This window comes from Balaenoptera musculus, chromosome 10, assembly GCF_009873245.2.
Source record: "Balaenoptera musculus isolate JJ_BM4_2016_0621 chromosome 10, mBalMus1.pri.v3, whole genome shotgun sequence".
Classification (NCBI taxonomy): Eukaryota; Metazoa; Chordata; class Mammalia; order Artiodactyla; family Balaenopteridae; genus Balaenoptera; species Balaenoptera musculus.
This window is the reverse complement of record NC_045794.1, coordinates 45,870,987-45,897,528: the sequence shown is the minus strand read 5'-3', so window position 1 is coordinate 45,897,528 and position 26,542 is coordinate 45,870,987. Positions and strand designations below refer to the sequence as shown.

The following is a 26,542-nucleotide window of genomic DNA, read 5'->3' as shown; positions in this document are numbered from 1 at the left end:
TGTAACCATTTCTTCTGGTCCCACCCAGAGAGCCCAAGAGCAGTGGCAACCGGCGTACCTATTGTCATTGATATCTGTGGCATTCCCTGAAGACAACATCATGGAGGACACAAGATTGGAAGAAGGAAAAAAGAGATTGGGTGTTACTAACAGTCTCCTCAAACCCTCTCTCATCCTAATCCCTTGGAGAAAAAGCTAAGTGTCTTGGGAACATAGCTGCCATCTGGATCTGTGGCACTCGTCTTCAACTACCCCAATCTGCATCATTATTTTGTTTGAGAAAAAGCCTCCCTGAGCCCTCACAGAGGAGAGGAGAAGGGGAAAGGAAGGTAAGGGTTGGGACAGGCACGTGACCGGAGGAATCCACTTCCAAGCGTCCAAGACCCTGAAGGGATGCAGTGTTTGAGCTGTAGGTGCAGGGTCACTTACTTTTCTGATACTTTTCAACTTGCCCTGGGGATCCCACAGGCTGGTTACCCATCTTTTTCACTCACCATTGTCCATGTTGGCCTTCTGGTAGGAAGCCAAGGGGCCTCCAGAAGATGTGGCCCCACTGCTGGTACAGGAGTTTGCAAAGCTGGATGGAGCAGAGCAGAGAGATGCAACCTCTGGCACCCACCTTCCACTGTTCCGAGGACCATTGATCCACACTCACCCTCAGGGATGAAGCCATCCACCCCTCCCATCCCCAGAGACCAGAGGACAACAAACATGGCCTCAGGCTGGGAGGGCAGATGCCCACCTTCTAATCAAAGGTGTGAAGTTGAGAAAGGGTTAGAAATGAAGCTACTTAAGAAAAGAATTAAGTCTCACCCAATAATTAACCCAGTCTTATGCCTTATAGGGTGCAGAGAGCCTTGGGTTGGGACTTCAGCCCGCCCATGGTCACTCACTACATATCTGAGGTGGAGCTAGGTGCAGCCTGCAGGTACAAATTCTGGTAGTTCTGGAAGAGGCTGTTAGTGTAACTGATGCACTCAGGGCTCCGGGTGCCATAGGGGTTGGTGGGTGAAGACGCTGGGTAGTGGCCAGGCCGGACGGGTTTGGCTGCGGCAAAGAAAGGAAAATGACCGTGAAGAGGCTATTTGTTACCTTGCAGTTGCCCTGCAAGGTCACTTAGCTAGAGCTGAACTGAGTTGCACGTAAGGTAATTCACTTTTCTACTTTTTTGTAGTGGTGGTGGGATGAGGCCGGGGTGGGGTTACACTGAGGAATTTGCTGGGTTCCCCCAGGTTGTGATCCCCCCCGTAACCCCCCCCGCCCCGCCTACCGACGCCCACTCCCCACTCACCAATCTGGGCAGAATGGCCCCGTTTGCCGGCGCTCTTGTACCGAACGGCCTCCTTGATGCGGTCCACCTCCTGCTGGTACCGGCGCTTGTCCTTCATGGCGCCCTCCTTGGCCTCCTTCAGTGCACCCTCCAGGGCCTTAACTCTCTCAGCCGTAGCCCTAAGTCGTTTTTCCAACTTAGGAAGCTCACAACGCAGATCTGCATTGTCACGTACCAGCTGTGGGATGAGCCCCAGTGAAGAGGCGGGGAGAGAGGCGAACAAGGCAGCAGAGTCGGGGGTGCGGGTGGGAGAGAGAATAAGGAAAAGTCATGTCAGGGAAGGTGGAGACCACGTCGTTTCCTCCAAAGGCCTCATTCCCTTTACCTAATTGCTGTTCTGGCCAGTTCTTTCCTTCTCCCTTTAGCAAATGGTAGTCAGGCATTAAAAAGTTACATCGTTTTCCAGGCAGCAAAAAACATGCCAACTCCTCTGTAGCCCAGAACTCTTGGGATAGCAAGAGTTCCAGTCTCCTCCTGGCCTAAACACCACCAACCCCCCAATATCTCACAGCTGGTGCCAGACCAACAGCCCCAGGGCAACCATGGGAATGAGGCCCCTCCCCCTCCCCCAGAGATGGCTTTGTGGGCATGCACAGGGCGAGGCAGCAAGAGCACAGTAGCAGTTTGGAGGGTGGAGATGGTACTGAGTGCAGGTTAGGTGCAGTGTAGAGCAGGAGCAGAAGCTGGAATACAGGAGCGCACGCGCCACACACACACACACACACACACACACAGACACAGACACAGACACAGACACACACACACACACATATGGCCGCCCCATAGGAAGGAAAGAAAATGTTTTGAAGTCTCACAAACATTTGTGCTCATTACCTTCATGTTCAAGGACTTCCTGGGCTGTCCCTCTCCCCATTTAAATTAAGCTACAGTGTGGTAGCAACCACCTTGCAGCCAGAAAAGACTTCCTGATCTTTTTACAAGGTTTCACACAATGACTAAGGCCCTACAGATTGCAGAAGGAGCCGGCCTTGGAAGATACCAGGTAAATCAGTGCAGCAGGGAACACTGGGAGAATTGTCCCTTTAATTTTGGACAATTTACAGATTATAAACAATGTTTTGCTGTGACAATAACTTAGCTTAATTTGTAATAGGGTTATGGCCCTGGCTATTTAAGATTCTGTTGACTGAGAGGTTTCTACATCGCTCATGTTTTCCTTTCTAGTCTTGTGTCCCCTGAGGTGGGATATTAGGAGTCCTCTCTCCTATAGGTGAGTAGCTTTTGGTCTTTGAGACTTAGAACAGAGGCAGAGCCTTCATGGGGGAAAAGGAAACAGCCTGTGATTTCCTCAAACGTGCCACAATGTGGATGAACCTGGAAGACATTATGCTAAGTGAAATGAACAAGTCACAAAAGGACAAATCCCAGATGATTCCACTTAGGTGAGATTCTTAGAGTAGCCAAAATTATAGAGACAAAGTAGAGTGGGGGTTGCCAGGGGGTGGAGGAGCAGGGAATGAGGAGTTATTATTTAATGGGGATGGAGTTTCAGTTCTACAGGATGAAAAGACTTATGGAGAGGGATGGTGGTGATGGTTGCACAACATTACAAATGGATTTAAGGCCACCGAATGGTACACTTAAAATGATTAAAGGTCATAAATTTTATGTTATGTGTACTTTACTACAATGAAAAATTGGGGAAAAAAAGCAAGGTAATATGCATTTGGATTAAGAAGGAAAATGAACACAGAAATTAAAAAGAAAGGCAAAACCGATTACAAATGTTTCTTCCCTTTCAACTTTTCTATAATGTTGTTCACACTGTTTTATAATAAGTAAAGGGGGAAAGATGGTTCTAAAGCCCTCTGCAGGTCCAAAAAAAATAAATAAACCCTGTGGACTATCATTGGGCCACAGTTCTAGGATTTTCTTCATTATTTAAAAAAATAAGAAGGTGTACTGGGTATTTACTATATATGCTGGGTATGGCACTGGGAAGAAAAGAAGTTTAAGCTGTAGTTTAATGAGAATATGAGTTTAAAACGAATTTTAAGGTGGATTCGAAAAGAAGGGAATGAAGTATAGGTTAGGGTTTATTTTACGAATCAGTTAAAAGAGCCAGTTGACAGTCTGTTGCATCTGTCTTCAAGGCTCAGCTATTTGGCACTAGCCAGGGTGCTCCTGCTCTGTATGCACCAAACATTTCCTGTCCTGACTCCTTTGGACTGCCCCTTCCACCTCCCCACCCCATACCTTTGAAACCCAGTCTTCCACCTAAGGAACCGCAGCAGCAAGGAGGGGGATAGAGAGGCAGCAACTTAATACACAGGAGTTTTCACTGGCCCTGACCAGGGGCCGGTTGGGCCGTCTGAGGACATCATGTAATTGCCCTGTGTGCCTGCCCCAGGCCTAGGCAGAGGGAGTCCTCTCCATGAGAGAAAGCCCAGCTTCCTGGCTTCTTGTCTCTCTGCTCTCCGTCTCTGGCTAACGTCTGACCAGTATCCCCTGTGTACGGTCACGGCCCCACGCCTCTGAAACCTCTATCAGTTTCAACCTTTCCCTCCAACAGCGTAGGCCTGGGGAATTCCACTTTGAGCAGAGGCAGGCTGGGAGCTTTGGGAAAGGGAAAACAGGCATAGAACCAAGAACAAGGTAAAAGTGGAACCAAATACAGGATAAAGAAGGGATTAGTAGGAAAGGGAAAAGGGAAAAGTAAGGAAAACATGCAAGTAGATTTTCCTAAATCCAAGGGCCTCCAAAGATTTAGGTATCCTAGGCTCCCGGCCTCAAGAGTTCTCTTCACCCCTTACCCTCACTCTTACCTGTTTGTGAACCTTTGTAAGCTGTTCCAGGTTGTTCTCAAGAAAGGAAATCTTCTGCTTTTGGGAGTGAATCCCCCCACTGTCCTCGGGCTCCATTTCTGCACTCTGATGAGAGACAGAGGCAGGGGAAAGGTGTGGCTGTCCTGAGGCCAATCAGGTCCCACCCAGACCAGGCCAAGCCAGCCCCACTGAAGGCCACAGGGTCTGGAGAAGCCTGAGGACAGGGGGAGGATATGGGGGCTGGGAAGACCCCGAGACGGCACTCACTTTCTTGACTCGAGTCGTGACGTCTTGAACGAACAGCTTGCGAAGGTTGTGGAGGGTCTGGAGTTCCCGGGCCTGGAAACAATGAAGAAAAATTGGGGGCCTCCAAATACCCGGTCACCGTTCCCCCTCCAAAATTACTGGACCCTCCAGTCTCTCTAGACAAGTGAGTTACTCATCCTTTAGGAAAAGGTGCGTCCTGATCATGCCACAGACTGACTTTGCAGAAAGGCAAGGAGGAATGGGGTTAGGAAGAAATCGGGAGGAAGAACTGAAGCCCTCCACCCACACCCTGTTAACCTGGCAGAGAAGGAAACCACTCACAACTGTCTCCTCCAGACCCTTGAGGTCCTGCTTGGACTGCTCGTGTCGCTCATACAGAAATCTGGAGGAAGAGGGAAACAGAAGAATCCCTCAGGGCCTCCCTGCCTCCCTCTCTCCTCCCTCCTCCATTCCTTTGATCTATATTTTATTATTATTTATTACACAAGTTACCCATGTTCACAGTGCAGAAATTAGAAAAGAAAAAAAAAAGATAAGTAAATGAGTTCCATAAAAAGCCATGATTCTGCTACTTACAGATCAAACCACCGTGAACATTCTGGTGTCCATCTTTCCAGACTCTTCCATGCATGCATATCCCACATAACTGTTATGGGATTATACCATTCCTACTGTTTGTAACCTGCTTTTTACACGTCACAAAACATCACCCACATCCTTCCATGTCTGCTAATATTGAACAGAAGCCTCCCTTTTTTCCCCCTTCCCCACCCCCATCAAACTGTTCTTCTGAGGCACTTGCTTCCTGTGGTCACCATATTCACATCTAGATTGTGTCTTGCCTCTGCAGTATGTCTGAGTAGGGTCTGCAGGCAGACCCGTCACTCACGTCAGCTCCTGGAGTTTGGTGCTTTTCTCATGTTCTTCATTCTTCAGCTTCTCATAGTCAGCCTGAAGCTTCTCCAGCTCTAACTGGAGCTTCTGATTCAGGCTGCGGAGGGCAAGGAGGTATTGGGGAGAACAAAAAGATGTCAGTGAGAGGCAAAGGGAAGCCCAGCTCCTCAAACACTTTCCTTCTTCTACACGTGAGTCCTGGTAGTGTTGATGCATCCACCTTCGGGTATCAGAGGCAGACTCAGGCCACTGCTTCCATGACAGAGGGGCCCTGAGCTATCTAATCAGAATAGCCTTGCAGATAGGGATTAGTCCTCACTCCTTGTACCTCCTGGAGTTGGGCTGCAAAGTTCGTGTCATTGTCAGGGGAATGACACATGGAAGTTAAAGAACCGGATCCTGGTGCAAGAGGGAGCATCTGAGTAGGCACAGCAAAGGGAGGGGACTGGGTGGAGATGAGCCGCCCTGGGGAACTCTTACTCTTTGAGCTCATCAATGGTCTTCTGCTTCTCATTGATCTCGTCCCGGAGCCGGGCCAGCTGCCGGTGATGGGCCTCCCGGTGGCTGTCCATCTGCAGCTCCAGGGCCTTCTGCAAACAACCCCACCCCAAGCTCAAAGCTAGACTCCCAGACACCCGCTCAGTGAGGACCAGCACAGCCCTGCCGGGCCCCAGTCCTCCCCATGCCTTCCCCACTCGCCTTCACATCTTCGGAGTCCTGTGTGTCTGGCTCCTTATCCTTCAGGGCCACTTCATGCACAGTTTCTGAGGGACAGAGGGGAAGACAGCTTACATCAGACCTACCTCCTCCGGACAGAACTTCACATTGTGATCAGAGCTCCAGGCAGAGCAAGGCACGTCTACCCAGAATGGGCCCACAGGGATGTTCTTCTGGGCGAGGATGGTCCAATTTCATAGAGCAGGGACAAAGAACAACGGAGGGTTTATGGTTCATGGAAAATGAGCTATGTGCAAAAGTGTGCTAAGCAGCATGTGAGTTGGACTCCACGATTTCAGTCTAATGCTTTGGTGAGTGTGCTGTTGGGTGGTTTCCTGTGATGTTTGTCACTTTCCCTCCCTGTCCCCTCTGCGATCTTAGATCCCAGGATGGGTGGGTTGGACGTTTAAGAGGGCCTCACCCTGGGCTTGGAGCTTGGCCAGCTCATCACTCAGGGAGTCATAGGACTCTTCCAGGTGCCGCTTCTTGAGCTCCACGCTCTGCATGTATTCCGTCAGGGAGCGGATCTTGGCCTCATGCTGGTGGGGTGAGGGTTCATGAGAGGAAGAAGATGGATGCAGCAAAGGACCCAACTCCAGGCAGTGCAGACCTCCATAAGCTCCAGCTCTCCTCCCTTCCTGCTACACCTCCCATGGGGATGCAGGGTCGAGGGACATTCCTCTGGAGACCCTTCCTTTAGACCCTCTTGGATCAGAGGGCAGTATCCCCCGATCCTTCACTTCTCTAGCCTGGACCCTCTCATGCTTCCCCCAGCTCTTCTGTCCTTGACTTCAGTTGACCCTAGGCTCTTGACATAAACGTGGGTGCTAGGAGTTATCCCATAAGCACAGAGTTGCCCGTCCTCTCCCACGGCACCCAAAGGTTCTGGACCTCTGCACTCACCTGGGAGATGAGAAGCTGGCAGGATGAGAGCTCCCGCCCAGTCACTTCCATCTTGCGGTGACATTCGACCTGGAGGTTCTCTAGCTGCCGGCACCGTTTAACCACAGACTTGACTTCGGATTTGATTTTGCTGATGTAGAGTCGGGCCACAGTGAACTCCTCCTCGATGGCCCCGCTAATCTCCACCGGCTGTGGGAGAGCAAGCAAGGGAGGAGGTGCCTCTCTGCTGCCGGGAAGCCCTTTATCCATTTCCTTCTACTCGGCCTAGCCCCCAGGCACACACACCCACAGACACAGGGACTCGGGTGGGACGGCTATGTTCCAGATGACTTCTAGCAGCTCTGTATCACCTGTCATTTCACACTAAATCCCTCTCTCTGCGCTTAAAGATCCAATTCTGACCTTCTTTCATCCTATAGAGCAACAGGATATTCTGTAGTCAAACTGACCTGCTTGATCACCCAGATGGGTCATTGTCACTGCCACAGATCTGCATATATCATTCCTAATTTTGTGCTCCCATCTCCAAATCCTGCTATAAGCACATCTCCACTGCTTCTTTATTCAGCAATGTGAATTTCAGTTGGTGTGTGGATTTAGAACATGTATTTCAACTGAGTCTATGCAAACCTCTACCTGCTTTCCTGTGTCTAGTTTGCAGGAGTGTTTCCTGGATCTTTGGAACCCCCCCTCCCCAGTATCCCTGAGGGCCTGGATTGTCTCACTGGCACCTCCCACCAGTGCCCAGAACAAGAATGACCTGAACAAGGCTTCCGCCTCTTTCTCCACTCACCAGCTTAATCTCCCCGTTGCCCACGATGACACTGAACTCACTCAGGTCCTTCATCAGCCCGTTCAGCACCTCAGCAATTCGTTTCCGCTGGTGTCCACTGACCTCCTGTAGCCGCTGCAACTCAGACTCCAGGGACAGCATGGTGGCCTGGGGACAGCCCTTCAGGTCATCCCACCGCCATCTTCCTGCTCCCCTCCCCAGCCCAGGCGGAGGCCTCTACCTTCACGCATGACCCTGATGGCTGCTATGAAGAGAACACAAGCCCTGCAGAAGGGTCTGGAAGGGAGAGGGGTCAGAAGGGCAAAGTGCAGTGGCGGGGGTGGGGGAGTGTCCCACGACACACTGAACGGCAGTGCAAAGGTGCAAGCGGGATCCTGCCCTATCAGGAAGCAGAGGTCCCTTTGGAAGTGGAGGATGTTCTAGGCCAGGGAGCTCCTAGCCGGCTACTCACCACCTTCTGAGACAGCTCATCCACCAGAAGCTGGTTCTGCTGGCTCTTCTCCTCCACCTCCTGGGACTTCTGGTCGTAGTTCACGGCCAGCTCCTCCAGTGCCTGCAGCACTTCCTTCACCTCATCCTTCGCGGCGTCGTTCTCCGACTGCAGGTGGCTCAGCTCCTGCTGGACCTTCTCATTGTCTCCTCGAGTGGACACCAGCAGCTGCAAGGGAGGGGCGAGCCACGTGAGGGAGTCCTCTGCTGGTGACCACTTCGATGGCCCCTTGGTCTGGGGAAGCTGAGCCCCCCACCCAGGTATAGGTCTAGGAGAGAAGCAAGGGCCAAAGCAAGAGTCAAGAGGAAGTGGGCTTTCCGCTTCACAGAAGTAGGGCAACAGAATGAAGAAGCACCCAGACTCCGGCATCCGTGCTTTAAGCAAAACCCCAAGTAAGTTTCCAGATTTCTATAGTCTTGGAGGGTGACTAACCCCTAAGCAGAATGGCCCTTCTTTCATCTTATCAGGAAAAGGTCTTTTTGATGCTTTTCAGGGATGAACACACAACCCTCTCCTCTCGTGTCTTGCCCTCCTTCCCATTACCTCTTCCTGGTCCAGCATCTGCTGCTTGAGCTTCTCTATGAGTTGGCTCTGCTGGTTGATCTCATCATCCTGTTGGAGGCAAAAGGGGTAAAGACGAGGTGAAGGGAACTACTCTTTCCAGTTTAGACTTACAGGGTTGTGGTAGATGTGAATCCTGATAAAAATCCAGCTAGTTTAGGCTTTGATTTAGAAACTCCACATCCTAAAAAAAGAAAGAGGTCTTTCCCTCAGCTTCTCTCCTTGACCCCTGCCCTCATTTTTTAATCCCTTTCTTCCTAGAAGTTGGTATAACCTTGACAATGCACAGCAAAAGCCTTTAAATGTTCATATCCTTTAACTGAGAAATCCCACTCTAGCGCTCCATTCTAATCAAATCATTCCAAAGCAAAGTCTTTCGCACAAGAGACAGTCATTTCAGAGCTATTTATAATAGCAAAAACAACCAACCAACAAAAAGCCAAACAAACAAAAAACCCTAGAAGGCCTGTAAATAAGTAAATGGTTAAATACATTCTGATAAATTGACTGTTAGGCAGCTATTTTAAAATACTTTTATGAAGAATTGTTAACAAAGTAGGAAATTGCTCATTATATAATGAGGAATGAAAAAAATCGGATGCAAAGTTACATATACAGTATAATCTCAATTGCATGGCTTTATTTCTGAATGGTGGGAGGAGATGATTTAAATTTTCTTCTATATATTTTTATTTATCTTCCATATTTTCAATAATGAACATTCATCTCTTTTAAAATCAGAAAAACGGTAGGATAAGCTACTTCTTTAATTCCTCACTTACCATCCCACTGGGCTCTCACCTCTGTGCCCTGCCCGACTGTCCTTACCTTGTCATCAAGCTGCTTGTAGAGGCGGCGGATCTCCTCCTCGTACTTCTGCCGCTCCTCAGGCGCGATGCGCACCACGATGGATGAGTTGTCGTTCACGGGTGTCTCCTCACAGAGCTCAGCCCCCAGGGCAGCATCCTCCCCAGCCAGGCGCTCCGTCTCTGGCACGTCCTCTCCTGGCAAAGGGGCGGAACAAGGTGAGGGATGGGAGAAGGGACAGCTGCATCCGAGGGTCCTTCCTCCCTCACTGTACAATGCGGAGACCTCCAGGCCTCCATCTCTCTTGCCAAGTGGACCGTCAACCTTTTGGGGGGTGGGGGTAAAGGCAGTCAAGCCACTCTCGCTTTCTCTCATGAGTGCTCTACTGCACCCCTCTGGAAACGCAGCCCCCCTTGGAGATCGTAGGAGCCCTCTCTGGCTCCCTGCACCCACAGGACCCGTTGCTAACCACTGCGCCACCGGCTCAGCTCTGTCTCCAGCTTTGCAATCGTCTCCTTCTGAGCCTTTGTCTTCTCCTTCTCCTTCTCATATTTCTTCTTCCACTGCTCGGCAGTCAACTCCAGATTCACGGAGGCAGTGTTCTTAACGGTCTTTGCCCTGGAGAGGAGAACGAAGAGATGAGACCTCCATTAAGGCTCCCAAGACCCTGAGGGGAGAGCGCAGCATGGGCTGCGGCAGGGTGTAGGGGATCCTGCCACCGACCGCTGTCCAAACATCAGGGTGGACTTGGTCTCCGCATCGTTGTAGTTGGACGGTGAGCAGCAGATGAACATGGTTGTCCGGCAGTTTCCTCCCAAGGAGTCCTGGAGAATCCGTGTCATTTTGCTGTCACGATACGGAACGTAGCTTTTCTGGGGGAAGAGAGAGGACACAAATCAGAAAAAAAAATTCAACGGGGAAATCAGAAGTATGGTGGGGGAGTTCCCTGGTTGCCTAGTGGTTAGGCTTCCGGGCTTTCACTGCTGTGGCCCGGGTTCAATCCCTGGTCAGGGAACTGAGATCCTGTAAGCTGCATGGCACAGCCAAAAAAAATAAAAATAAAAATAAAGAAGGGACGGGGGTGTTGACTAGGGGTGGAGCAACACATGAATTGGCATGATAAGGTGGGGCATTAGGAGAAGGCAGAAGATGGGGTGGGGCTTGAGGGGTGCGGACACCTAAGGAGCACTCACTGTGCCCTCAGCCAGCGCAGAGATCACGTTCCCCAGGGCTGACAGGGACTTGTTGATATTCTTGGCCTCGTCCAGCACAGCTCCCTCTGCTCCAGTCTTGCTGACCTACCAGGGCACGAAGGGGTGAGTATGTCGTGAGCGGCTGCAGAGGGAGGGGGCTCTCCCCACCTCTTCTCCACGTAAGGTGGCTTAGTCCAAGGAGACGGGGAGAGGGAAAGAGGACAGAGAAGGCCCTTCCTCTGTTCCCCTAAATGCTCTTGCTACAGACCTCACCACACACACACACACACACACACACACACACACACACACACATTATACGATTCCATTTATGTGCAATGTCCAGAAAGTCAAATCCAGAGTCAGAAAGTAGATTAGTGGTTGCCAGGGGGTGGGGGAGGGGAGAAGAGGGCATGACTGTCAACAGGTGATGAAAATGTTCTGGAATTAGTGGTGATGATGCACAACCTTCCAAACATACTGAAAGTCACTGAACTGTACGCTTTAAAATGGTGAACTTTATGGTACGTGAATTCTAGCTCAATAAGAAAGTCATTTTGGTTTACAAAAAGGCCACCCCCCTCCAAGGCTTCCTTCCTTGCCCACCCCACCCTGACAGGACCCCCAACCTTCTCGCTCCCTGCCAGGTCCACTAGATACAGCTTCCCACTGAGCTTCTGCTCGGTCTCCATATTCTCCTGCTTGATATTGATGAGGAAGATGCTATGGCTTCGAGAGCTGTCTTCATTCATGTCTGTAGGAGGGAGGGTGAAACAGTCCCTGTACCAACCCCTGCGGAACTGAAGCCCTCAGCCCCGGCTTCCACGGACCCCTGCCTCCACCCGCCAAGAGAGGGGGTGTCCGTCAGGACTAGCCTAGCCCCTACGTCTCCCCGGCAGCGGGTCTCAGGGTCACACAGACAAGCGTCCCTCCTCCTCTGGAGGACACAGCCTTCCCTTGCTCACTTTCGTGTCCCTCAGCCCCAGAGGGCACAGAGGAGAGGCAGACCCCACGCTCAAGAGCCCCTTGTCTCCCCACTCACTGGTGACAGCCACATGACGATTTGATTTCCCTTCATCAATCACATCTAAAATTTCTTCTGGGCTGGACACAAAGCGCTCGGTACAACCCTGTAGGGGGCAAATGGACAGTGACCCACGCACTTTGATCTGCAAATTAAATTACCTGCACAGTGACCAAATGACCTCTCAAGACGGCGCCTCTTCCCAGGCTCCAGACTCTCCCCAGCCCCTTGGCGTGTCTCACCCCACCAGGACGTCCGCCCTCCAACTTCTGGGTGGGCCTTTGGTCTACCCTCCTCCTACACCTGCACTCTCAATACACTGGCCCCACCTGGGTGTCCCATCCCCACTCTCACCTTGACAAACGGCACCCGGTTCTTGTCCTCGTGCACAGACAGATTTGTCTTAGTCACTGAATCAAGACAATTCAGGGTGAGCGAGGCCAGCACTTCCAGCCCCCCACCTCCCCAACCCCTGCACACTGCAGTCTACTCGGATGGTGGATTCTTCTATGTGCAAGAGGGAGGAAGACTCCCCTGTGAAGCCTAAACTCCCTGCACGCGCTGAAGGCTGTTTTTCCTCCTGCAGGATTCCAGCCCCAGGGCTCCAGCTAGACTCAGGCTGTTTATACGTGGGCCTGGGCATTTAAGCTCATCTTCTGACCCTTTCGGTTTTGGGAAATTCTTGGTGAGTGGAGGCAAGGGACATGAGTACAAGTGTGTGTGTCCTTGTGTGCCTGCTGCATCACTCACCAAACAGTACCAAAACCCAAGAGCCCAAAAGCAATGTGATCTTTCTCTTCCTTGCCCTCCTCACCCCTACCCACCCACTGGGGTTAAACACCACTCACTATCCAGAAGGTCACGGATTTTGTCCAGGTAAATCTCAAAGTAGGAAACCTGGTTGGGGAGAAAGGAGAAGTATGAAGTGAAGAGGGCCTATCTTAAATCTGATCCAGGGATCTCAGGCTAATGCGACCCACTCAAATGGTGGTGGTGGGAGGGAAAAGGCAGAAGAGACTATGTTGGCAGAGAAGAACTTAGGTAACCACGGTGGAGAATAAGTTGGGGCGCCAGGATCTCAGTGGGCTCATACTAGATCCTCCCCTCCCAGTCTCATAAGAGAATGCCCAGCAGTCATGCCCTGATCACCTTGATGTGGAACTCAAGGTTCTCATCCATGGAGTAGATGTGGTTGAAGATGTCTTGGGCAATTCGAGGAATGATTCCCATCAGCTGGGGGTCATGCAGCTTTCCCTGGGGAGTAAGGGTATTCTGGAATGAGGCTGGGGCTCAGGAGGAATCAGACAACTCGGAGGTATGCAGATGAACACAGAGGTAACAGCTGCTAAGAAGACTATCCTAACTTAGGGGATGGTCACTACCTTTTAGTGAAAGGAGGAGGGAACTGAGCAGCCCTCTGGACTTTCATTGCTGCTTCTTTTCCAGGTGAAAAGAAGAAAACTGGAGTAGTGGAAAGGAGGGTGAACTGCAGCAGGCTGAAGGGATTCCATTAAACTTCCACTATAACGCTGCCCTCCGTTCATCCTCTGTACCAGGCAGCCCTCAATTCCTAGATGTTTCCCCACTGAGATTCCTTGGCCTCCTATTAACAGTCCCAGCTCCTCATGCCCATAAAAGTCAGAACCCTCACCTCCATAGTATGTGTCTTCCCTGAGGATGTCTGTCCATAAGCAAAAATGGTGCCATTGTAGCCAGCAAGGACATCTGAAGAGATGGCAGAGAAAGAGCACAGGTAGAGAGAAGTGGGGTAGGGAATGAGGAGCCTGAAAAAAATACATTCTAAAAATACATTCATTACCTTTGACAATCTGCATGGCACACGCATGATAAACTTGCTCCTGAGTCGTGTTTGGGGGGAATACACGGTCAAAGATATATGGCTTCCCCTGGAATGGAAATAAAAGATGACAGACATCAGTAGGCAGGTGTGAGGGAGGAGAAACACCTGAAAAGGCATCCGTTCTTCAACCTTCTGTACACATGGACAATTATGGGGATGAGGGAAACTAAAGAGAGGCAAAATTTAGTACTGACATCAGGAGTTGTGTCTGTGGGGTGGATGTCATTGAGGAGGGTCACACAGCGAGACTGCACGAGTGGATCTCAGTCTGGGTGTGATGACTTAGCACTCACCATCCCAGACCCCTAGCCTGGGAAGCCAAATGGGAAAAGACAAGAGGGCCACCGGCTGTGGACAGTGAAGAACAATAAATTAACATTAAAAAATCTACCACTAAGTTAAAAAATATCTTCCTCAGTAGATCCGTATGTCCTGATATGAAAAGATGTTGAAGATGCATTAAGTGAAAGATGCAAAGTTAGGGACAGATGTATAGCATGTTGCCTATTATGTAAATGAAATACACAAATACCGAACTACTGAGCTGTTGTGGAAATATTAACACAAGCTCTCTCTTTGTGAAAAGAATATATGAAATCAGAAATATAGGTCTCTGACTTCCCTGGTGGCACAGTGGTTAAGAATCCACCTGCCAGTGCAGGGTACACAGGTTCGATCCCTGGTCCGGGAAGATCCCATATGCTACGGAGGAGCTAAGCCTGTGCGCCACAACTACTGAGCCTGCGCTCTAGAGCCCGTAAAACGCAACTACTGAAGCCCGTGCGCCTAGAGCCCGTGCTCCGCAACAAGAGAAGCCACTGCAATGAGAAGCCCGCGCACTGCAACAAAGACCCAATGCAGCCAAAAAATAAAATAAATAAATAAATAAATAATTAAAAAAAAAAAAGAAATATAGATCTCCCTTTAGGGAAGCAGCTTTAAGTAAAGAGAAACTGTGAAGCAAGTCACTCAGACCTACAAGTACTTTGTTTAATTCAGGTAATATGTTATAAATCACATGTGCTGATAAGAATGCTAAAGATACAAAATATTTACAACCCAGGGAGCCAAACAGAATATATTTGCTATCTAGTCATATTAAAGGGAAGATCTCTGGTAAGATTAAATGAGACTATGCTTGTTCTCCGTCATAAGTGACAAACTACTCAGTCGTGTTTTCCCGTCATTCAGTATAAAGAGACTATGACTTAGTTGTCAAATTATTTTACTAGAGTCCATCTTTCTTCAACTGATATGTAAACCTTCAGATCTATGGACACCAGAGTTTGGGAGACACGTTTTAACTAATTAAGAGAAGTCATACTTTATTATAAGGTGTATTTTTGGATCCTGGGACATAATAGGTCCTTCAATTTATTCATTTTCTATCCAATCACATTATAAAATATCTTATTAATGTTATTAGCTTCTTTGTTCAGTCTTTTGAATTACCAGGTATGAAATCATATGCATGTAATAGTTTTGTCTATTTCTTTCCACTGTTAATACCACTTATTTTATTATTTTATCTTAGAATCCCCCAAACAACATTAAATTGTGATCACTAGTTTCCTTTTTACTATGATGTATGCTATTGGTGTCAAATAAACAGTCTTTGCGGTTCAAAAAAAAAAAAAGAGAGAAATCATAAAAGTTGGCTAAAGCTGAAGATGTGGGTCTAGGTATATCTACAATATTGCATCAACATACATAGAATTTTTTTCCAGAAGGAATTATATAAAAGTATTAACAGTGGTTATTTGGGGGAGAGAAACTGGGAGAGAGGAGGCTTTCATTTTTCAGTTTGCATCCTGGAAAGTTTACATTTTTAAACCATGTACAAGTGTTTTGTTTTGTCTTGTTTTATTAATGCCAAAGAGAGTGAGACAATAGTGTATTATTTTGTTTCCTTTTTACTTCTCTGCAAAAAGGAAAATATTATTTATACTAATAAATATTTTTTAACATTAAAAATCTTTTTTTAAATATGGCTTATGATAAATATCTGCCTGGAATATTTATCTGGTCTCTCTGTGGTGAAAGATTCTGAAGCCCAAAAAACAGAATCCACAAAGAGAAAGAAGTTGTGAAGGTGCTCTCTACAACTAAGGGAGTACTGTAAACTGATAGGGGCTTTCTGGAGGACAATTCTATTAAATATTTAAATGTCCATGCTGGTCATACTCTGTCCCAGCGATTTCAATGCTAGGAATTTATTTTATAACACTTGCTTAAGCACTTAAAGATGTGTGTAGAAGGATGTTCACTGCAGCCGTTTGTATCCAAGAAAAACTAGAAACAATTCAAACATCCATCAAGAAGATATCGGTTATGATACCTCCATAATCTACCCCCATTAAAAGGAGCAAGTTTGGTTTACATATATTGACATGTCCAAGATCGATCATGTGAAAAAATAAAAACAATTTGTATAATGTGACTATACATTTTTAAAAAGCATATGGATAGAATAGTCTTAGAAAAAAGATATGGAAGACTGTATATAGATCTGTTAATGGTGGTTATCACTGGAGAGCAGAATGACAGGAACTTATGCTTACTACATTTTTTCTGTGATATGTAAATATTTTACAATGACAATGTATTGCTTTGAAATTAAAAAAAGAAAATAGTATAGGTGATGTTACAGAAAAATGTGTAATGACAAGGTACGCACAAAATAATTTTAAGAAAAAGGTGGTTTTTATAATAGTATGCAGTATAAAAAAACACACACAAAAGAGTATATGAAGCATTATTCCATGTCTGTAAAAAAATTATATATATGTATATATGTATAGCTTGCATAGAAAAACGTGTTAACAGTAGTTATCCTTGGACAGTGGGATTTTAGGAGTTTTTTGTTGTTGTTGTTCTTTTTGATTTAGATTAAAACTATTCCAAAATGAAAATACATAATTTTTAAACAAGAAAAAATTTTAAACAAAGATATTAATATTCTTACTACATAAAGAACTCTCATAAATTAGTAACAAAGGACAAAACTAACCAGAAAAATATGGACAAGAGTTAGGTACTAACAACAGAAGAAGAAATACAAATGTTCAATAAACATAAAGATGATCAACATTTTTGAAGAAAAAAACAGTAACATCATTTTTCACCTATCAAACTGGAAAACAAAAACTTAATTGTAATATGCAGTGTAGATGAGGGTTCAAGGGGGTATAATTTCTTCAAAAGGATCATGCTCATTCTTTTCTGGTAGGACAGTACATCCATACTTTTAAGGGGCAATTCAAAAATGCATAATCAAAAGCCTTGGATTGTACATATCCATTGACCCAGATATTCTACTCCTAAGAATTTGTACTAGGGAAATATTTGTAGCAAATATTTAGCTACAAGAATGTTTATTATCAACACTGCTTATAATAATGAGAAATTGAAAACAACTGAAAGGAGTTACATTTAGGGGACTGGTTAATACAAGGAATTGATTACACTATGGCATGTACATATATTTTATTCTTTGCTGCTATTTAAAATGATGTCATACATATATACACTACTATGTATAAAATAGATAACTACTGAGAACCTACTGTACAGCACAGGGAACTCTACTCGGTGCTCTGTGGTGACCTAAATGGAAAGGAAATCCAAAAAAGAGGGGATACATATGGCTGATTCACTTTGCTGTACAGCAGAAACTGACACAGCAGTGTAAAGCAACTATACTCCAAAAAAATTTTTTTTAATTAAAAAATAAAATGATGTCATAATAGAACACCAATAAATCTCAAAAAGGAGTTGAGTGAAAGAACTGAAACTCAAGAGCACATACTGTATTATTCCTTTTATATAAAGTTCAAGAATAAACAACACTTATTTGTAGTGATAGAAGTCAAAGTAGCGGTTGCCTTGGGGTGATATTGACAGCAAGAGGGCAAAAGGGAGCTTTCAGGGGCAATCAAAATGCTCTAGATCTCGGGACTTCCCTGGTGGCGCAGTGGTTAAGAATCCGCCTGCCAATGCAAGGGACATGGGTTCGAGCCCTGGTCCGGGAAGATCCCACATGCTGCGGAGCAACTAAGCCCGTGCGCCACAACTACCGAGCCTGCTCTCTAGAGCCTGCGAGCCACAACTACTGAGCCTGCGTGCCACAACTACTGAAGCCCGCGCACCTGGAGCCTGTGCTCTGCAACAAGAGAAGCCACCTCAATGAGAAGCCCGTGCACTGCAACGAAGAGTAGCCCCTGCACACTGCAACTAGAGAGAGCCTGCACGCAGCAACAAAGACACAACGCAGCCAAAAATAAAGTAAATAAATTAAAAAAAAAAAAAAAAAGCTCTAGATCTCAGTGTGGGTGGTGGTCACATAGGTGTCAAAATATGTTATAAAATTCATCCAGCTGTTTGCATAAGATTTGTGCACTCACTGTATGTAAATTATACCTCAGTAAGTGCTATCATAAAATATCACTTCACAAAATGTGATAATGGCTCTTAAAATATGAATTATGCACAACCTAGCATTTTAACCTATCAAAGTGGCCAAAATAAAATAGTTTGACGATGGGACTTCCATGGTGGTCCAGTGGTTAAGGCTCCATGCTTCCACTGCAGGGAGCATGGGTTCGATCCCTGGTCAGGGACTTAAGATCCCACGTGCATGCAGTGGCCAAAAATAGTCTGATGATGCATTGCACTGGCTGGGCCCTTAAATATACATATGGTCGTTCAATTGTTTGTAATAGCAAATGATTAGAACAACCCTAAATATCCATATCCATCAATAGAGACCTGGTTAAATAAATTATGGCATATCCCTACAACAAATTATACAGTTGCTAAAAAGAATGAGATAGATATTTCTGTGCTGATATAGAAGGATCTCCAAGACTCACTGTTAAGTAAAAAAAAAGCAAGGTACAGAACAATATGTATAGTATGCTATCATTTGTGTAAAAAAAAGTGCATGCACGTATATATGTATTTGCTTGTAAATGTATGATATTCTTTTAGAAGGATCCACAAGAAACTGGCAATAAGGCTGCCTTCTGAAAGGGGAACTGGGTGGCTAGGAAAGAGGAGTAGGAAGGAAGCTTACTTTTCATTGTATATCTTTTTATATCATTTGAATTTTGTCACATGTGCATGTAAGACATTAAAAAATTAACTTAGTTTTTTTTAATAAATAAAATTATGTAAAATATTTAATGATGGTGAAATAGTCATGATATTTTGTTGGTGAAAAAATAGGTTTCTAAATAATATAGTTTATGATACACTTTTATTAAAATTATTATATGTATATATGCAGGAAAAAACTACTGGAAACAAATACATCAAATTGTTAACAGTATTTTTTTGGGGGGTGGGATTTTGAGTGAGTTTTAGTTTCTTCTATGTGCTTTTCTTTGTTTTTAACTTTGTCAACAATTAAAATACATTAGTGTTGTAATCAGATTATGATGATGTTTAGAATTATTAAAGAAAAATCTACCTTGATTTTTTTTAAGGTTTGAGTGAGTTTATGAATTATTCATAGGACTTCTGTGAATTTTTCACCCTTTTTATCTACACCGTTCGTCATTACACTTCATTAAAAAGCATAAAATTCTTATTACACAGAATAAGATCATACAGTGTTACAATAAACAGATTTTAAGTGGCCTTGACGCCTCTCCTTCTAAGTGGTAATATCCTTCTTTCATTTTGTTTTATTCTATAATTGAACCTTGATTCTTGAATTGTAATCTAACTCAATATTTCTCCCATCCAGTGGCCAAGAAATAGAAACAAACAAAACATGTCCATCTCAGGCCAGTGACTCTCACCTCTTCTCCACCAATGATGTCTATCCGTGCTTCTTGAAGCCAGGCATGCAGCCAAAGGGGATTAAATATAACTCTCAAGCCAGCCTCGCCCCTCCCTTCTTCCCTTCTGGGAACGTGGGGATTAACTCTCTCTCTCTCTAACACTCCCAGTTACAGGATTCCAGAGAGTGCTGTGGACACAATGAAATGGAGGGCGCTCTCCAAGTGCTGAAGGCAATTATTGCCCGAGGAACTCCTTTTCCTCAGCCTAGGCTGGGAGGAAGGAAGAGACCAGAGAGGGAGGAAGGGTGGCATTCTTGGAACCATGAGGATAATAAATATCCAAGAGCTAAAAATGGGTGCACTTAGTAATCTCGTGAGCAGAGAGAGCCATGGATACAATTCTAGGGTTTCTGGGAAGGCCTTCTACCACTTCCCTACTCTCGGTTGAGCCCTTGAGTTCCAAATCTAGTTCATTTCTTAAGATTTTTATATCTGTTGAAGTACAAATATCTTTTAATTTTCTATTGATCACAGCCATGGTGAATTCGTTTTGTCAGATCTTTTTATGAGAATAACTAGACCAGTGGTTTTCCACTTTTTCCACTTCTAGACTACTCACATGGGAAGCATCACCATTATTTACATCTTTCATGACACATATTTATTCCAAGTCAGACTGTAGTACATTGTGGGGGATTTCTTATCAGAATCTGGGGAAGTGTATGTACAGTTAGCAAAAGCCATTTCTGATGCCCCCTCCTGGGACTCTGCCCAGGCCACTTTTCAGCCTGGATCACCATGTAGACCAAGTGTTTCCTGAAGGCAGGGATTCCCTCTAAATCCCCAACATCAAGAAAAGTCCCTGGCCCACAGGATGCTCTTCGTAAATATTTGTTGAAGAAACACAGATATTGATGGAAGAAGAGAGCAGGAAGATACTAGGGACCTGGATGTTTGGATGAAACAACCAGCAGGAGGGGAAAATGTTAACCACTGCCCAGTTGTGTCAAAGGCTAGCTTGTGGGGAGACAGCACATATAAAATGATAATAACATCTAACTCTTATTGGGAGTTTATTATGTGCCTGTCACTGTGCTAAGCAGTTTATATGCATTATCTCATTTAATGCTCACATCAGTCGTAGGAAGTAGGTACTATTATTATTACATTTTATAGATGCAAAAACTGAGGTTCAGAGAGGTAAGGTAGCTTTCCCAAAGTCAAACAGCTGAGAAATGGTAGAGCAAGGTTTCAAATCCAAGCAATCTGATTCCAGACCCACACTGCCTAAGTGATCCCAGAACTGACGTGCCAACACTGCGTCAGAGCCTTGTCGTGGCTTTTCCTTCCCCTCCCCGACCCGCCCCCCTCCATGTGGGCATTTCTCCAAATGTTTCTGGACAGAGCTAAAGCCCTTCTTCACTTCCTTTTGGCAACCTCAACCCCTTTTTCAGAAGAATGCAGTTCTCCCACCCATCCTCTCCAAGGAGCCTCCCTCACCATCTCTACCTCCAGGTAATAACCCAAGACTCTGTGACTCAGTACAGCGTCAGGGACTAGAAGACTGTTAGGTTAGAAACACTCAGGGAGACCCTCCACCTTCGAGGAATGCCTCTGAGCTCCACTATGTCTCCACCCACAGCAGTCTAAGCGCTCCTCAGTGCCTATTCCAGAGGGCTTCTCTTCAGAGTCCCCCAACCCAGGACTCTGTTCTCCTCTGACCCACTCCAAGCTTCCTTGTCTCCTGTCCAACTGTGTTTCCCAGCACTTTCTGGAGTTTTCCACTGTGTGTGCTGACTAAAGCTAATGGGAGGGCCTAAGATCAGGGGTCCAAAGATGACCAACATTTCCAACCTTTGCTAAAGCACTTGGTAGAGGCTGAACTTCAGAGCACCAGGACTGATTTCCATAGTGACACCCCTGGGGATTGTTGCCATGGTAATGCTGGAGAGATACTGGCCACAGTGAACATTACCTCCCCTCTCCATTTTCCTTTACAGACTCGCCCAAGGCTAAGGGGAGACTACTCCCTCTCTTCAGACATCAAAGGAATCCTGAGCCACCTCAAACAATACTGACCCTGTTCCAATAATCCTGCAGGTCCCAACCTGGCTTTTCCAAACGAGGTACTTGGTGACCCTGCTTTTCTGCCTCTGTAAGAACCCACTTAACCATCAGGAGACCTAAGGGAGGTAGAATGTGGTAAATACTTGAATGAGGGAGGGAGGGAGGGAAGGGGAGAGACAGAGGAAGTTGGGGGGGGGGGCGGAGAGGCTATGTGTTTCCCTACTGTCATCCCTTCCGTGTCTGGTATAGATGCAACAGCTCAGACAGCAGGCACTCTGCCCACCAAGACCAAGGCAGAGAGACACTTAAATGGGTCCACTTAAAAAGTCACAGTGGATTCTGAGTGACCCAAAGAGCAAAACAAGGTACATAGCACACACAGACAGTCACCCAGACACCCTTCTACTATGACTCAGGTCATTAACTTGGGCAAAGCTCCATCCCCCAGATTCCTGGGAGAAGTCATGGGGGGGGGGGTGGATAAGGCTCACAGAGCTGTCTTCCCAGCTTATTCTCCTACATTTTGCCAAGCAGAAAAAGCCCACAAACATTAGGGACTCGGTAGCCCAGAGCTAGCCGCAGTGCAGAGAGGAGAGCCATCAGAGAAAGGAGCAGGGGTTGGGCTTGGAGAGATTAGCCTCTCCCACCTTCATCCTTCCCTCACCTTCCCAGACATCCTGAAGCAGCTTGCTCCATGAATTCCTCAGTTTCCCACACACTGGTCCCCAAAGGGAGCTAGAGGAAGAGAGAAGAAAGGGAATGGGAGATCTCTTTCCCTTGTTGGGACCCTCAAGGCACTCCTCAAAATCATTTCTCCTATAGCCCTCATCCTCTGGAATGAGGAATGAATAGAAAGGCTGGGAAGGCCAGCTCCAAGGATGCTGCCTGAGACAAAATGGCCCCCCATAAGCACTTATCTTGGCAGGAGAGATTGACAGGAAGGGCTAGGGCAAGGGAAGATACAGAGCGAGACAAAGGTACAGCCCTGCAAATATCAGGCAAAACAGATAAGGAAGGAACAGCTGTGGAGTAAGATAGAATCTGAATTAGCAGGGGGCCCTGGGCCTCTCTTCATCTCTCCTCCCTCCCCACCTCCACCATGTCTCTCCTATTTAGCTGGGCAAATTGGACAGATCAACACAACTCCTTCTCCCAACATCACCCCATGCTCTGCGCCCACCATGCCAGGATGGATGGCCCAGAGAGCCTAAAGGAGTTGGTTCAGATTTACCTAAAAAACCTAGAGCAAGGAAGCTAGGCTTTTGTGGATTTGCTCCTCCATAACTACCTTTCTCCTATTTCTCAGCCTTTATGTCTCAAGGGGCCCTCAAGCTCTAACTCTCACAGCTAACGCCCACTGTCCAGACTATTCAGAGAAGAGGCCCCGAGGGTTGATCCAGGCATTATTTTAGCCTGGCCAGACTGACCAGACTGCAAGGTCTAACGTCCCTGAGACAAAGAGAAGAAGGGGCCCTCTCAATGTGGCAAACACACACATACATAAGCACACACACAGTGCGAAAGCACCCATTTGAGTCCATAGTGTGGGTGAGAGAGCCTGGTGACGGACTAGGGCCCTTAGGGACAGGACATGTAAGCAAGTCTCTTCCTAAGGCATGTGTACTCAAAGTCCCAATCTCACTGATTCAGAAGGCCCAGGCTCCCTCCCCTTTTTTCCTTCATTCCTTTAACAAGCATGCCCTGTGACAAGCACTGTGGATCAAAGACACTTAAGAAGTGCCCCTGACCTTGAGGATGGTCCTTATAGGGGCCCCTCCCTTCTCAAACTGGCTACAGTTTCCTGGCCCAGCACCCCTTAAGCCCTACTCCCTATTGGACTCAACCCCAGATCTTTTCACCCCATAGCCTGACAGTCCCAACCAATCTAGGAAAGGAGGGGTAGGTGAGGAATTCCTTAGGAATTCCTTTGGGGCCATCACAGATAAAAGTCCAGAACAGAAAACCGTGGAGGCAATGTGATACAGAAGGAAAGATGTGAGCTTTGGAGTCACAGATTTAGGTTCAGATCTGTGAATTAACAGTGTGACCTTGAGAAAGTCATTCAACTTCTTTGGGCCTCAATTTCCTCATCTGTAAAGTGGAAATATTAATACCTTCTTCAGAGTGTTGTTTTGAAGATTAAATAATATATGTAGAGTAATAAGCACACAGTAAATACTAGTTCTCCTTCTTAATAAGGTCTCTTCCATGGGTAGGGGCTGTCATGATGAGGTAGAGGAGATGGCTTGCTACTTTTTATTGGATCATCAAGAGAAAGGATGAATACGCAACTACTTGTTAGGATCTCAGGGTTTGGTTATTTTTATTTGTTAGGGTGAGTTGGGGGGTCTGAAATCCTCTTCCTACTGTACCTGGGAGGGAAAGGCAGACATTTCCTTAGGACCCAGAGGCTCCCCCACCAAACTGGGTGTGGCACCAACATATTTCTTTCTCTGAAAACCCTTCATCAGACCTGTGCCCTCCCCCCAAGTCCAGGCTGTAACTACTTCAGGGAATGATGGAGGCCTTGATCCTAGAGTCCACTCTCATTTATACCTCCGCAGAGACCCTGGACTGCCCACCTCTCATCTAGCCCATCCACTAGTCTCCCCCTTCCTGGGAGGTGGGGGTAGAGATCTGAGCCAATAACAAAGGGAAGATGCGCTTTCCCTAGGGAAGAAGGAAAACATCAGAAAAACATGGGACTGGCTCTAGGGGTGGGGACGCTGCAGAGAGCAGCAAAGGGGAATCCGGTCCCCTGATCACGGGAAAGTAGCCCCCTCTCGCTCTGCAGAGACTCGGCCGTCGGCCTGGCCAGGCCACACCCAGGCATCCTGATGCAGGGAGAGGAGGGGCTGCGGCGAAAAGGATGGAGGATGAGCGGTGGAGAGAGGGCGCAGAGACAGGCAGGGGCTGAGGCTCGGCAGGGGAAAAGATTCAGCCTCCCGCCCCCTCTCCGAAATTCCCTCCAGGGGCGGCACTCACCCCAATAACGACGCTGTCGTCCCCTTGGAAAATGGGGATGAACTTGTCCCCCCGCAGAATCTCGGCCTGGTTTAGGGGCCGAAATCGGCAGAGCACCTTGATGCTACATTCGTTGTTGGTCTCGGCCATGGTGGTCGTCGGCGTGGGGCTGGGGCACTTCTTCTGCTGCAGGAGTCGTATGTGCTCCGGGGGAGAGGGGCTCAGCTGAGGCCCTGGCGGAGGACAGGTGCTCGGTCTCTGGGGCTCAGAAAGGCGCGGCGGGCGCCTGGACGAAGGCTGGGGAACAGGGCCGAGGCGAGCTTCCTCGCTCCTGCGGCACCAGGATGCGGACGACCTGGGTGTCTGGTCCTCTCTCGGCGCTCTGCCTCTCCGCCCCTCGCGCTGCAGCGCGGCGCTGCGGGCCTGGGCGGGGCGGCGATGGAGGAGCGGGGCGGGGCTTCCCTCGCGGGGGGCTGCCACTCCGCGGCGCCCACTGCCGAACCGCGGCACCTCTGCTCTTTTCTCGCCTCCTCTCCCCACCCCTAACCCTCGGAGATTATCTGGTCCTCACCCCTTCCCCACCCCAGTCACTCACTGCGTCCCACCCCCTGCATCCCAGACCCGTCTGTCCCTCGCTCGGACTCCACCCCCCTGGAAGGGCTGAGGGATCCGAGGTGGGCCTGTCTACTGTCCGGGGAAGAGAGTCAATTGTGCTTACACCTCCTTTATTCCAAGGCATCCTTCACCCCCATCACAATCCTCTCTCCAAATTGGGAGCACACCTCTCCTCCCCTCTCCCCACAACCCTCGCAAAGATTCCCAGCCCACTCAGCCTTCAAGGGCAGCTGCCTGTACCCCTATTGAGGTGGGTGTCCAGGTCCCACTTTTTCAGAGAGGAGGGTCAAGGGAGGTCTGGCTCTTCCCTTCCCCTTCTACAACCAAAGGTGCACTCTACTCTCTCCCCAACATACACAATAGATCCCCAGTTGGAAGGAAGAAAAACTCCTATTCTGGCCTATCAGAATTCAAAAGCAGGTAAAATTCTCATTTTTGCCTCATAGGTTGGGGCTGGGATGGAGGTGGGAAAGAGTAATTTTGCAAGAGAAAGGGAGTCAGAAAGCAGTGATGGAGGGGTGATGATGGCGATGGCGGTGGGTAAGGCCAGAGGGGCTTTGAGAAAGGACCTCTAGAGCAGACATCTGCATTTGGGCTTCAGGCAGGTTTAGGCACCTACGTGAGTGTGTTTCCTGTCTCAGTACTGTTGGACAGAGTCCCAACACCCCAGCCCCTTTCTCAGGCCCTTCTTCTGTTTCTCTCCCTTCCCTGGGGGAAAAAAAAAAAAAAGAGCCAAGGCTAGAGATTCTGTGTCCTTCCTCCCCTCAGGTCAGACTCCTGCTGCAGCCCCTGGACAGAACCACCTAGAAACTGGCCAGATTGATTTTTCTCCACGTCACAGGGCCTCTGCTGGCCAACAGAGTTAGACTGCAGGAGTTGAGGCTCTAGGCCAAGGGGAGGAGCAGGGTGATGGGAGAAGAAGGGAGGAGGGGATGGAGGTTCTGCCTAGCAATTGCCTGGTAAGTGTCTAGGGTCACTTAGATACTATGAGGCAAGGAGGAGAGAAAGATGGCCTGGCCAGACAAGACCTAACCACTTGGAAGGCAGCTGAAGGGGTCTCCAAGTTGGACATATACCCCTAACTCACCTTGAATCTTAAGGAAACTGAAGGAAAAGGGTTCAGCATAAGAAGCTGGATGGGAAGGCAGTAGGACTATGGAGAAAGAGGCTTGGGGAGGAGCCAGGAGAGGACACATAGAATGACAATGAGTTCCTATAAACTCAGAAATATAGGCATCTCTTCAGTCACTTGGTCTGGCACTATTTCTAATTGTTGCAGCATCCTGCAAGCTCAGGAAATAGCCCAACCTCAGGCGCCCAAGGGTTCCAGGATGGCATCCTTAGTGAAGGAGTTTCAAAGTGCTAGTCCATAGAGGGTCACTGGTCAGAGAAAAAAGTTCATGTGTATGCATCCCTCCCCCCAAAAACCACCACACAATGTGGAATGTGGTAAGTTTTTTAATAAAGCTGGATTTGTTGTTTCA

General features: G+C 47.5%; 1 protein-coding gene across 2 annotated transcripts in view; it reads right to left on the bottom strand.

The window, feature by feature from the left end:
- Window positions 1–26,542, bottom strand: part of KIF5A (kinesin family member 5A) — a 31,882-nt gene that overhangs the window by 3,795 nt on the left and 1,545 nt on the right. Inside the window, exons 1-27 of one of the 2 annotated variants that reach the window (XM_036865332.1) lie at window positions 24,465–24,879; window positions 13,585–13,672; window positions 13,417–13,490; window positions 12,915–13,019; window positions 12,614–12,662; window positions 12,120–12,175; window positions 11,784–11,871; window positions 11,371–11,495; window positions 10,742–10,846; window positions 10,272–10,420; window positions 10,018–10,166; window positions 9,570–9,745; window positions 8,724–8,792; window positions 8,142–8,348; window positions 7,691–7,837; window positions 6,898–7,086; window positions 6,416–6,533; window positions 5,977–6,041; window positions 5,758–5,867; window positions 5,273–5,374; window positions 4,705–4,765; window positions 4,384–4,455; window positions 4,117–4,221; window positions 1,292–1,508; window positions 894–1,047; window positions 495–577; window positions 59–86 (exon numbers count right to left, since the gene is read on the bottom strand). In XM_036865332.1, the coding sequence (XP_036721227.1) occupies window positions 59–86; window positions 495–577; window positions 894–1,047; window positions 1,292–1,508; window positions 4,117–4,221; window positions 4,384–4,455; window positions 4,705–4,765; window positions 5,273–5,374; window positions 5,758–5,867; window positions 5,977–6,041; window positions 6,416–6,533; window positions 6,898–7,086; window positions 7,691–7,837; window positions 8,142–8,348; window positions 8,724–8,792; window positions 9,570–9,745; window positions 10,018–10,166; window positions 10,272–10,420; window positions 10,742–10,846; window positions 11,371–11,495; window positions 11,784–11,871; window positions 12,120–12,175; window positions 12,614–12,662; window positions 12,915–13,019; window positions 13,417–13,490; window positions 13,585–13,672; window positions 24,465–24,593 (3,020 nt within the window). In that variant the 5' untranslated portion in view covers window positions 24,594–24,879. Of the gene's footprint in view, window positions 1–58; window positions 87–494; window positions 578–893; window positions 1,048–1,291; window positions 1,509–4,116; window positions 4,222–4,383; window positions 4,456–4,704; window positions 4,766–5,272; window positions 5,375–5,757; window positions 5,868–5,976; window positions 6,042–6,415; window positions 6,534–6,897; window positions 7,087–7,690; window positions 7,838–8,141; window positions 8,349–8,723; window positions 8,793–9,569; window positions 9,746–10,017; window positions 10,167–10,271; window positions 10,421–10,741; window positions 10,847–11,370; window positions 11,496–11,783; window positions 11,872–12,119; window positions 12,176–12,613; window positions 12,663–12,914; window positions 13,020–13,416; window positions 13,491–13,584; window positions 13,673–24,464; window positions 24,880–26,542 lie in introns of those variants that run through there. The other variant, XM_036865331.1, reaches the window with a different exon arrangement.